Source organism: Lolium perenne, chromosome 7 (genome assembly GCF_019359855.2).
Source record: "Lolium perenne isolate Kyuss_39 chromosome 7, Kyuss_2.0, whole genome shotgun sequence".
In the NCBI taxonomy this organism is placed as follows: domain Eukaryota; kingdom Viridiplantae; phylum Streptophyta; class Magnoliopsida; order Poales; family Poaceae; genus Lolium; species Lolium perenne.
The window spans coordinates 22407487-22420759 of record NC_067250.2 but is presented as its reverse complement, the minus strand read 5'-3'; the positions used below and the strand labels follow the sequence as shown (position 1 = coordinate 22420759).

The following is a 13273-nucleotide window of genomic DNA, read 5'->3' as shown; positions in this document are numbered from 1 at the left end:
TTGATTGCAGCCTCCAGTAGCTTCATTTCCACTATTGCCAAATAGTTTCTTGCCCTCCCACACCCTAGGTATGTGGTGGGATAATATAAACTTCAGAGGTGAGAGGAGAAAAAGTGGAAGGAACGAACGCGGCTTCGGCTAGTGGATCCTGATTCTCTCCTGACCTTAAAGATTAGGTCATGGAGGAGAAGCGTACAAGTATTTTTAGGATTTTAGGCTTTAGAGAAGTAGGGAGAGACATATAGAGACTCATATACTATTATTTTTCTTATATAATTTTTCTAAGTGCTAATTTGTGTAGGCTGCACCGATTAATAGCCGACCGATTAAATCAGTTAATCGCCCGAATTCCGATTAATCTCTACTCCCAAGACGGTCGAGCAGTTAACGATTACCGATTTCCTTAACATTGCCAAGAATTGATGCTTGTCAAGGTCTGAGAAAGATAGTATATATACCTTCCCGGTTTTTTGCAGGAGTCAAGAAAGGGTACTCCCTCTGTTCCAAAGTAATTTACTCAACTTTTTGTCTAGATACACATGTATCAAGACGAGTTTTAATGTGCTGATACATAAGTATCTAGAAAAGGTTGAGCCAATTAGTTTGGAACAGAGAATGGAGTATATGAATATTCTCCTCGGAGCCGTGAAATTCGACCACTACCCTATGTTCCATTAGGTCTCGACCCAGAAATGGGTCATAACTTCTTATGAATATCGAAAAAATATTCCGTTTGTTGCTACGGTCCTAATCGAGTTTGTCTTTCATTTGTAAGTTGTTATTTTTAATTTCCATACATTTTTCTCCTCTCTTTTACCGCCTCCTAAAAAACCTAGCGTTCCCTCCAGCTCCGCCTCCTCCATAGGTCGGTTCCTTCTCCTCTGTATGGCCTTGCCGGCATCATGACGGGTGGGGAATCTGGTTATGTGTGGACTTTTTAAAAAACATAGTGTTTTTATGGACTAATCTAGGGTATTGGTATGGAAAACGATGTCGTTCATTCGGGGATCCTCCTCTCGCGATCCCCCGCTTCCGTAGCATGCCGCGTGTCCTTGACATGGAGGGAGAACAAACGCTGACCCACCTTATCTTCGTCTGTCTCCTCTCCACCACCGGTTATTTCCTATTTTTTCATCTTCTTCCTCCCAGAGAAATAGCCCGACGTGACATATATTTCTTTCAGCGATCTCAGATGTCGTTGGTCGCCCGACGCACCACCGCCGCTCATCCTCGCTCCCCCTCCCTCCCTCGCTCCCCCTCCCTCCCTCTCTCTCTCTCTCTCTCTCTCCCTCCCTCCCTACCTACGCGCTGCCGCCATGCCTTCGTCCCGCTGCCCCATCTCCCAACTCCCCTCACTTTTTCCCTCCCCTACATCTCGCATCACAATAAAAGAAGAAAGAGTGTGAGGTGGTAACTAGCTATATGTTACCATAACATCACATATCCCAAAGAAATATGAGTCTACAACATAATTATATAATTTTTGCATTATATATTTTAAATTATATAAGTCAAATTGGCAACCTAGAGATACGGGGAAAACTGGTAAACTGAGACGGAGTGAGTATCCACTATGGAGATAGGAATTTAGACTAGTAACATGACATACTAGACCATAGTGCCGCGCGTTGCTGCGCCCGTCAATGTCTCCAATCAAATAATAGGAATTTGTACAGATATAGGGTGTCTTAAAACATTAAAGTTATAATACAAAATAACATGCTCGGAGTCTAGGAACAAAGAATTGAAAACAACAACCTAACTGCAAAATTGATCCTTTTCTCGAAATGTATACCGGTGTTCTCCATATACAGGAAAAACATCAAATCCCCCTCCATCTCTTGCATTGACTTGGTTTCATAATATTCTGCTATCCACGATCGAATCTGATGGTAGGACGTCGCATGCGAGTCTTTAAGTTAGATACACGGATTAATTTGTTGTCAATCCTGAAGAACAAAGTGATTGACAGAAATAAAGCTTTCAACATTGCCCAGGAGAAATAAAACAAACGAAAAGATGATAGAAAGTACTACTAAAACATGCATCCTGGACGACTTAGTCCACTTACTAATATGACTTGGCTAATTCCATAATCTATCACAGCCTAAGATACATATAACATCAAAGCATAGAAAATCAAAAAAAAAAATTGTTTGTATCCAGTATTGGTGGAAACATGTAGTAAAGTTCGATTATTCAAGCATCGGTAGAAGAAAGTATGAACAACAAGAGCTCACTATAAATTGGACATGTCACCTGGCCTACAGATTTTATTTTAAAAAAAGCCACCTGACCTGATATTTTTCGATAGTGGATGGAAAAAACATCCTGAGCGCATCTACATATCTGTAAGTTGAACAAGATAAGGAAATTGCACAATTGTCGGTTTTGATTGAGGAAACACATCACTCCTGATCACCTTTTTGTTGGCCGAAATCTCTCAACAAAAGGTTTGCCCTCTTCATCCATGGAGCTGAAGCATCATTCTGAAACATCAAGGGCGTACATCAGCAATACTATTATAGACTAGTTGAATGCCCGTGCTTCGCCACGGTTCTTTATCTTGGGTTTAGTGTCACACATGTGAACAATACATGTAAAAATTAAGTACAAAGAAAAAACAAATTCACATGAATATTGTCTTCACTTTATAAGCATGTTAGGGTCAAACATGTTGTGTACACAATAAAATAAAAATTAAGGCAGAGACCGGAGAAGAGATATGGACTGCAACTGCAGTCTACACAACGTGTGCTGGCTTGGACCTCCCTGAGTGCATCCATGATCACTTATGCTGATTCTTGGAAGTCATGGGTGATGAAGGAGAGCATGGGAGAAAGGCAGGTTCTGTTTAATAGATCAGATTGAGTTTGTACATCTGATCTTGTAAGGGAAGCGCCACCACGTGAATGCGTGATGGCACCCGGCAAAGGGCCATCGCGATGGCAAGGTGGTCGCGTGTATCGCGAGAAACTCACTCTAGTGCCACTGCTACCCTCCTTGTATTTGTGCGCTAGCCATGCCGTGCCTCTGCTGCTTCTCGTGGGCAACAACTGACTTGATTTCCCGAGTCCGGTTCAGGCGCGCGCAACAACTAATCCAAAGTGAAGCAGTTATTTGAGAGAAATACACGAGAAGGGGGTCGTCAAATTATGTTATTGTCTTAGATATAAAAAAGAGCCACGTAATATTCCAAAATAGTAACATTTTATTTCACTTAAAATTAAAGTGCAATTCAACTAAAATCTAAAATTCGAGATCATTTGCATAGAGAGTAATACCCAAAATTATCTCATCTTTACTGTTCACTAAGGTTCCACTTTTCTCATATCAAGCACATGTAATGCACCTCGTTATCAAACTGAGCATATTAACCCCATTTGACCTTCTAGAGGAACATATCTCACAATAAAACTATATGTATATATTTATTCAACATCATGCAAAAGTGGCAAACCTTTCAATAGCAGATTAATTCCACCAAAGTCGCTCCATTCTTTCAATATACATTTAAAATCCATAGCCAGACATAATAGTTCCTGTTGTAGCTTCCACATATATGTAGCAAACAGAAAAATGGTAAACTTTCACTTAATATCGCATGTAATCTACTAAAAAAGTTCAATAGTAAGAACTCTCATTGTACACTATAATCGTAGAGTGAAACAATTCTATAGAAAAAAAATAACTTCTCCACAAACAAAGTGATAATCCTCGAAGTACGGCAATCAAATATCTCTTGGTTTCACCAAAATTACTCAAAAATATCAAGCCTCTTAGGGAAAAATAGCAAGCGTATCTCCTCAAGGAATGAACATATAAATTCTGCACCTTCACGAATTATGATCGGGACAAGAAAAAACAAAGTAAATCCGCATTTTGCTACATTTTCCATACGTGAAACTACGCTCATATATCTTATAGCATGCTGATAGGAATACAACACTAAAGAACTTAAAATTGCATGGAATAGTCTAATACAGAAAATTAAAGAGCATTTACCTTGCCAATAAGACAGTTGTTTAGCATCGAGTCATGAGGAATGTGGAATTCATTATGCAAATGTGATCTCTTGCAAATGTTCCACTGACTAAGCAAACTAAGATGAGATTGGGACTTAACTTATGTCTTCTTCTCATTACTTCTTTTGTCAATATTCATTGTCCTTGAATGTCATTCACATAAGTCAGAAAATAATTGCATGGATATAGAAAATGAAGTAATTTGCCTACAACAGAGCATTAATTCAAATAGAAAATAATGCTACAATGGTCTGACAATTCTATGTTGCTGAAGTGTGAAGGATACAAAAAAATATTTAAGTTTGTTACGTTTAGATCAAAAGCTTAAACGAACCAAAAGGACAATGTACAATTTTTACTTACATTTGGATTGTCCTCCGATATTGTAGACATCATGTACTGCAACACCAGAAAAAATCGATTTGGTTTATCTTAACAAAGCAAAATGTGTGACAAAATGTCATCTACTACCTATCGTCTTTGTTGAGTTATCACAAAATCCCAGCTTCTATGGTCATGTCAACACACCGTGTTCACTGCATTTCCCTATAAATTGAGCGTATATGGATGCATACATGAAAGATAAAATGGTATGCTTGAAATATTCATTTCTTTGCCATTTCTAATTGATGGGGATATCGGAAGTAGACATCGTACAGCTTTTCTGCAGTTGCAAATAAACAAATGCGTGCTGCCAGAGGCATTCCGTCGGCCATGCATCACCCAGACAACCAGACAAGCTCTTTCTCGTTCCTATATTTATTACTTACCAATATGAAGGACTAAGAGCATCTCCAACACGCGTGGTATAATCTAGCGCTGTAAACCCGCGATTCGGCGCGCTGTATACCGCTAGCGCGCGTGTTAGAGAATTTGCCCGTGGCAGATGCTCTATTTTGCAGCGCGCGTTGCTGTGCGAAAAACGCACCTCCGGCAGAGGCTCTGTTTTGCAGCGCGCGGCACAAACTGCTAATCCGACCGTTTTTTTGAAAATTTAAATCAAACAAACTACGAAAATTTGACTGAAAATACGAATATATTTAAAAGTTCAACGATACAATGCGGCACAAACTACTCGTCCAACTCCCAATCGAAGTCCGAGCTGCTCGGAGTCGTCTCCGACACCGGCATCGTCGTCCACTCGAAGGAGGAGGACGAGGAGAGGACGATGGTCGATGGCCCTGCGCCGTTCTTCTTTTCCTCCTTCCTCGCCGCCTTCGCGGCCCTCGCCGCCTTCCTCGCCGCGACTCGGCGCGGCGCTTGTCGTGGCTAGCCTTTTTCTTCGCCTTCGCCGCCGCCGTCTCCTTCTCCTTCTGCTCCTTCTCCGCGTAGAAGGCCGCCGTGGCGGCGACGTCCTCCGGGAAGCGGCGCGCCCATTCAAGGCGAAGCGCCTCGTCGCGCTTGGCGATGAGAAGGCGCTGCACCAGCTCCCGCTGTCGGCGCTGCTGCTCCCGCGTGATCATCGGCGGCGGCGGCGAGAGCATCTCCACCTGCTCCAGCGTGAACACGTCGTGGAAGTTCATCGCGCGGCGGGAGCGGCCCAGCCGCCACGCGACGGCATCGTAGGCCCGCGCCGCCTCGGGCGCCGTGTCGAAGGTGCCGAGGCGGATCCGCTCCTCGCCGGAACGGATTTCCGCATCGAATCGGCCGCGCCCGAACGCCGTGGTAGCTGGAGGGGGGCGACGGCGCGGAGGCATCTTCGCGCGGGGCGGAGGGGACGATGGCGCGTGGAGGCGGAGTGGCGCGGGAGGGATAGAGGCAGGGAGAGAGACGGACGCGTGGGAGGAATGTCAGTTGGCCGCTTCGCGCGTGTCGTGTTTATAGCGCGCGCGGCAGTGCACGCGGCAAATTTCCCGCGCGGGATACCGCGAAAGCGCGCGGGCGGCAAAATTTTTACCGCGCGCGCCGTTTTCCCGCCTCCGCTGGAGCAGCACGGCAGCACCCGCACGCGGCAAACCGGCGGTTTTATTGCCGCGCGGGGCTTTTAGCGCGCCTGTTGGAGATGCTCTAAGAGCATCTTCAGCCGCGTCCCCCGAAGCGTTCCCCAAAACGCGCCGGATTGAGTGTTTGGCGGACGTGTTTCGTTCGTGCCGCGTTTGGGGGACGTCGCTCCCCAGTCGCGTCCCCCAAACAAAATTTCGGAAATTTTAAACTTAACGAGATTCGATTAGATTCGTCCAAACTTACATAGATTCGAACAAAATTTGACTAAATTTAAACTAAACCTAATCTAGAACCACTTGCGGCGGCCGGAGGCGTCGTAGTACTGCTGGAAGTTGTACATGTCGTCGGTGACGACCTCCTGCTTGACGCTCTCATCGACGGGCTCGTCGACGAGCTCGTCCTTCACCAAGCCGCTTGGTCCTGCCTCGCCGTCGTCGGTGAGGTCCACCAGCGGCTTGCCGGAGTCGCGGATGGACATGGCGATTGCCGCGTCGAGGTCGCCCCTCCAGGCGTCCTTGTCGTTCATGGACGCCAAGAACGCCGCCCGCAGAGCTGGACAGTCCTCGGGGTCGTCGCTGCTGGCGATGAGCCGCTGCTACCGCTCGTACTCCGCCAGCAGCGCCGCCTGCGACTGTTCCTCCGGCTCCTCCTTCACCTCCGGCTTCGGGATGAGGAGGGCACCGCCACGCCTCCCTTGCTGCCGCCGGCTGCCACTGCCGCCACGCCTCGTGTTGACGGGCGTCGCCGGCTCCTCCTTCACCTCCCGTTTGGGGACGGTGTAGGGCGCCGACCGGTACGACGAGGACAACGTCGATCGCGCTGGTCCTGAGGAAGAAGAGTGCGAGGAGGACGAGTATGTCGTCCTCCTCGGCTGCCATTGAGGAGACGGCGGCGGTGACGACGGCATCTCCAACCTTGGAGCGCCGTTGCGAATGCCGCAGATGACGTTCTCGAGGGTGTGCCCCGGAACGCCCCAGAACAGGGCGCTGCCGTCCTTGTTCCAGCTGTTGGGGCCGCCGACGAGCCCTTCGGTGCTGTACATCTCGACATCGTACTTCGCCTTGAAGTACGTCGTCCACCAGACGTCGTTGTTGTTGGCCGCCCACGTCGGATCCAACCGCTCCTCGGCGGTGAGTTGAGCCCGACGGGCTTTGATGGCGTCCCACCATTGATCCGTGCGCGGCTTCGGCGGCGGCGGGACGCCAATGCCGTTCACGGCCATCTTCCAGCCGCCGCTGCTTGGCAGCCGCATGTCCGGCGGGACTGGATACCGGGCGTGGTATAACGCCCACGCCTCCGGCACAGTGAGACTGCCGCGGCCGAAGCCGTTCGCCGCGGCGATCTTGCGGGGCGAAACTAAAAATAAACTGTCATGAAACCGCATTGACAGCCACTACCAATACAAATTAAAACAATCATCCTACTCCATGCTAATCCACCCACAGTTAATCTGTTGTAACACCAAGAAATCAGATAGAGAGATAGATATGAGTGTAAATAGTAAAGAGCAGATGGAAGAAGGATCGGGGCATGTGAAAGCGCTGCGGCTCAGCCACCGACCTCAGGCAGCGGCCGCCCGCTATGGTGACATCGCCCCACCTACGGCCATCGTGTGCTCCCCCGCAGAGGAGCGGGAGCACTCGTGGAGGCAGGAAGGTGTGCGGGGATCAAACAGTGGTCATGGGAGATAAGTATTATATAAGAATTAGCCCGTGGAGCTTCCGTTTCTCCCCTAATCCTCCCGATCTAGTAGGAGCCATCAATTCACGCATAGAACTTAGGAGAGGAGTGGAAGAGAAAAAGCAGATGCAGGAAAAAAGGACGTTCAGTTTTCTACGATTGTTATTTTAGAAGAAAAGGTGGGGAAGGATGTTGGCGCAGATTCTTCGGATCGATCTCCACGTTTTTAGGAGGGATATGAGGATTACTGAGTGCGGTATCGGTATCGGTATCAGGACGCGGGGTATTATTGTTGCGTTTTCTTTGTTCCGCGCACAGTTTTTTTTTCAAGATTGCGTTGAGATAAATCATCTTGGTAGGATAAAGATGTGGGGGGTATTATTGTCCATCCTGAAAATGTGACACCATGCATTCACCAGTTTGCTCTTAATAGTAGAGAGATATAGTGTAAAGTTTGAGTGCAATGCCACCTAAATACCAAAACGCTGGCAAATAAACAAATGATTAAGAGTATGCACTTCGATTTGTACTCTTTAGATTTGAAAATACGACTGGTAGCAAAACTCGAGCGTATATAACAGAGCAAATTGATGACAACCTATCACCTCATCAGTAGTTTGCACGCCCAGTACTTGGCACCACGACTCCACGAGCATGGTGTTAGGCGTCAGGCTCCTCGATGCAGGCGAAGATGCTGCCCCGCACACAGGCGTAGCCACTCTGCTGGGACTGGGCGGCCAAGATGAGTCACGCCTTTTCCACCACACTCTCAGACGTAGATGAGTTGAGCTTCACAGTGGTGAACAACCAAGAGGGGATAGAAAGCAGAAGAGAGGAATCACGGGAAAGGAGTCGGGACGGATTCGGTAGAGAATGAGATGCGGAAAATTAGCAATGGAAGGAAGAAAGGAAGAATAAGTAGGCTCGCACGAATTAAAAGAGAGAGAGAGGTGAACGGTCAGTAACAGACATCACCCACTCACGAATTAAAGGAGGAGGAAACGGTAGGAATCCCCGCAGCCATGAATGCAAAGCCCGTCTCCTATGGCGCCACCACAGGAGAAACGGAAGATAGAATGAGAGATGAACTGCATTAGGCCATACTCATAATAAGTCATAAAACGGCCGAAGAAAGGTCTAGGCCACACAGTTGAGCTTTTCGGCCCGATTCACCAGGAGATGTCTAGGTCCATCTCGGGAGTAGCAGCCCGGTAACGGCTGGCAGGCCATGGCTCGCTAGGTGATGGGTAAAAAGGTTTGTACAATGTACCGGGAACGACCAAGTGATCCGCCGAACGAGTTTAGCGACGGTTCGGGATTAATGCATTGATCTGAGTCGTTAGATGAGCAGATCTAACGGTTAAGGATGTCAAATCATTGTGAGAGGCCCTAGCTTGTTGAGTTTTACTGTTAACTAATGACATATGTGGCTAAGTTACTTTAAAAATACATGAAATCTTACTGGCTTGCGCGTGCCAGAACGACGCGCCGAGCGGGCGGTCGTGAGGCCACCTGATCCTTTCAGGTGTCTTCTTGTCCGGTGTGGTGCACGTGGGTGAGTTGTGTTACTAACCGTTGCTCTCGTCGTGGGTCCCACATGTCGGTGACTGGGTTGGTGGGTTTCGTCGTGAGAAAAATAGACTACACCGATGTTCGAATTTGGGGGATCGTGCCCACTTCTCCACTCCGCCCGCAGTTTCCCCATTCTCCTCTCTCGGCAGCGGCGGAGAGGCTCCCCCAGCGACGGCGATTGCGCGGCGATTTGGTGGTTGCCGGAGGCTGTAGGGGTCGGCGGGGTGGCGCTCCGCAACGGGGGCGACTGGATCGGAGACGCCGACCTCGGGAGCTACTGCCGCGGCGAGGAGGCGGGTGGCGCTCCGCAACGGGGGCGACTGGATCTCAGCGGCGAGTCAATCAGCGCCGAGGAGGTTTTCCGCCGCCGCGCCGCCGTGCATTTCCGTGTCACGGTAATCACCTCCTCCTCCCCTGCAGCACTCTAACCGCATTTTTAGTAGTAGTTGGTGTCTACCCGCGGCGAGGTGGCGCGGAACTCTAGATTGAGGTCGGCCGCGCCGAGGTGAGGTCGACCGCTGCGAGGTGGCGCGGCGAGGTGGCGCGGAGAGGGTGGGGGTGCTCGCCTCCCCATTGATTTTTGCGATGACGGTGGGCGTGATGGCGATGACGGGCCTGGGCGGGCCGTTCCCGCGGCGGCTGCTGCTGCGCTGCGCGGTCTGGACGGCGGCGAGGATGTGGTGGGCCTTGAGGAGCTCGCTGGGGTCGGGTGGGGCCACTTGCGGACGAAGACGGGGTCGTGGTGGACCTGGTGGTGCGCGAAGGCTTCGGTCTCGGCGACTGTGGTGGTGGTGGTGACGGTGGTGGGTGTGGTTTGTGGTGGTGGTGATGGTGGCGGTGGCGTTGGAGCTGGCGAGCGTGAGCGGCGGGGTGACGAGCGAGACGAGGTGCGCGGCGGGGTTGAGGGGCGGGGTGGGGAGGAAGAGGAGGAAGACGACGAGGCGGGAGAAGCGGAAGCCCACGGCCATGGATGTGGCGCAGAAGAGCGCGTGCAGGATGAGCCAGGTGGTGGGCAGCGACGGCTTGGCCAGCTCCGGCGCGGAGTCCGGCGAGGCCGCCGACAGCGGGAGCTTCATGTCGCCGGGCTGCGAGATTTCCTCGTGGCTGCTTCGGCCGGCTGATGTCTACGGGAGCTTCTATTCTTGTAGACAGTGTTGGGCCTCCAAGAGCAGAGGTTTGTAGAACAGCAGCAAGTTTCCCTTAAGTGGATCACCCAAGGTTTATCGAACTCAGGGAGGAAGAGGTCAAAGATATCCCTCTCATGCAACCCTGCAACCACAAAGCAAGAAGTCTCTTGTGTCCCCAACACACCTAATAGGTGCACTAGTTCGGCGAAGAGATAGTGAAATACAGGTGGTATGAATAAATATGAGCAGTAGCAACGACACCAGAAAAGTGCTTTGCCCAGGACAGTAAACAAGCAGTAGTAACACAGCAGTAGTAACGCAGTAAAACAGTAAACAAGCAGCGATAGCAGTATTTAGGAACAAGGCCTAGGGATTATACTTTCACTAGTGGACACTCTCAACATTGATCACATAACAGAATAGATAAATGCATACTCTACACTCTTGTTGGATGATGAACACATTGCGTAGGATTACACGAATCCTCAATGCCGGAGTTAACAAGCTCCACAATTCAATGTTCATATTTAAATAACCTTAGAGTGCATGAAAGATCAATAACACTAAACCAAGTACTAACATAGCATGCACACTGTCACCTTCATGCTAAGAAAGGAGGAATAGATCACATCAATACTATCATAGCAATAGTTAACTTCATAATCTACAAGAGATCATAATCATAGCATACGCCAAGTACTAACACGGATGCACACACTATCACCATTACACTGTGCAGGAGGAATAGAACTACTTTAATAACATCACTAGAGTAGCACATAGATAAATTGTGATACAAACACATTGCAATCATAAAGAGATATAAATAAGCACTTCACTATGCCATTCATAACAGTGAATAAGTATTCTGTGAAATATAGCCTAAGAGACCCACACGGTGCACACACTGTCACCTCTACACACGTGGGACAAGGAGTCTCCGGAGATCACATAAGTAAAATTCACTTGACTAGCATAACGACATCTAGATTACAATCATCATCATATGGATCTCAATCATGTAAGGCAGCTCATGAGATCATTGTATTGAAGTACATAGAGAGAGAGATGAACCACATAGCTACCGGTACAGCCCCGAGCCTCGATGGAGAACTACTCCCTCCTCATGGGAGACAGCAGCGTTGATGGAGATGGCGGTGATGTCGATGGAGGAGCCTTCCGGGGGCACTTCCCTGCTCCGGCAGCGTGCCGGAACAGAGACTCCTGTCCCCCAGATCTTGGCTTCGCGATGGCGGCGGCTACAGAAGGTTTCTGTGGGTTTCGTCGAACGTCCCAGGGTTTTCGCGACGGAGGCTTTAAATAGGCGGAAGGGAGGCGTCAGAGGGCTTGTGGGGCCACCACACCATAGGGTGGCGCGGCCAGGGCCTGGGCCGCGCCACCTGCATGTGTGGGGCCCACAAGGCCCTCCTCTGGCGGCTCTCGGGTGTTCTGGAAGCTCCCGGGGATTCTAAGATGCTGGGCGTTGATTTCGTCCAATTCCGAGAATATTTCCTTACTAGGATTTCTGAAACCAAAAACAGCAGAAAACGAGGCGGCAGCTGCGGCATCTCGTCAATAGGTTAGTTCCAGAAAATGCATAAATATGACATAAAGTATGCATAAAACATGTAGATATCATCAATAAAGTAGCATGGAACATAAGAAATTATCGATACGTAGGAGACGTATCACTGGCGCGTGTGAACTCTGAACCGCTCAGCTTGCGAAGTGATTGCAGGTTGGGTTTGGGTCAGGCGAGAGGGGTCGAGGGAGTTTTGAGGTTTTTTGTGGATAAGTTGATGTCGTAGTTGCTTTTTGTATTCATGTTATTGCTAATCCAGGTGTGTTTGTTGCCTATAGTGGTAGGAAACTTGCTTATGCACTGGTAGAAAACATGCTTATGCAGTTATGCAGTTTTGCAGTGGTAGAAAAATTGCTTATGTACTTGGTTTTTTGTTCCATTTTTGTTTGTTGCTAATCCAGATCTGTTTGTTGGTTGTAGTGGTAGAAAACTTGCTACAATAGTTTGAGATGATTATCTACAGGTTCATATTGTTGTTTTGGTTGACTATGTTGATACAATAGTTGCTTATCACACCTACGCAGGTTCATAGTTTGAGATGATTAGGTGGATTTAACTTTTTTGAGCCAGCATTTTGATTTTCATACTTTTTCTGTTGCTCTGGGTTGAAGACCACCATCTAGGTTGTTTATTCATATTGAAAACATGAGGCTATGTCTTCCTAGGTTGAAGTCTAAAACCAATCACGCCTTATGAATTTTTTTAGTATTGATTCAGTTGTGTATTGAAAATAAAGGCTAGAACCTATACTTGAGTTTTCTTATAGACTGAATGAAGAGTTGTATTGATTTTTATAATTTTGTACTTTTGTTTGTTGCTCAACTAGAAATGTTTTTGATGCCTTGTACTGCTATGTTTTTTTTTGTTGCCTGTAGTGAAATGTTTGTTGCTCTAGTGCTATGTTTTGTTGCATCTAGTGCTATTAAAGTTGATATGCAGAATGAATCTTTTTTGTTTTGCATAGTTTGCTTTTATTTGGGTTGTTATTGCTCAACTTTGCTATGTTTGTTGCCTGTAGTGCTAGTAAAGTTGCTATGTAGATTCAGTTCTTCCTCCTGTAAATTTCATGTTGATAAGGTTACCTACTTATCATTTGTTTTAACAAATAGGTGTGCTAAAATGGTAGGAACTGATCCGTCTGAAGTAGCTGGGTCTTCTTGGTCACCCGACAAGTTCAGGTTAGTTTTCCTTTTAATCTCTTGTTTTTTTGCTTTTCTGCATTTGTATTCACTTAAATGGTTGGGTCCTTTTTTCTCCTACAAACTTTTATATGTGTTTATATGTGTGTTGACTCCCCAATGCAGCCTACCAGTCATATTGCAATGAAACAGAAGGCTGCAGCC

The 13273-nt window shown here is 47.9% G+C and overlaps 2 protein-coding genes across 2 annotated transcripts; both read right to left on the bottom strand.

Moving 5' to 3' along the window:
• Positions 1 to 2408: 2408 nt before the first annotated feature.
• On the bottom strand, positions 2409 to 5722 carry LOC127316195 (uncharacterized). Its single transcript, XM_051346606.1, has 2 exons — positions 5300 to 5722; positions 2409 to 2489 (listed from the first exon to the last, which is right to left on the bottom strand). Exons 1-2 carry the CDS (start codon positions 5720 to 5722, stop codon positions 2409 to 2411), a joined length of 504 nt encoding a protein of 167 aa, XP_051202566.1.
• A 3837-nt stretch (positions 5723 to 9559) lies between these two features.
• Positions 9560 to 10297, bottom strand: LOC139833530 (probable glucuronosyltransferase Os04g0650300). The gene has a single exon (XM_071823825.1). It carries the CDS (start codon positions 10295 to 10297, stop codon positions 9560 to 9562), a length of 738 nt encoding a protein of 245 aa, XP_071679926.1.
• Positions 10298 to 13273: the final 2976 nt, after the last annotated feature.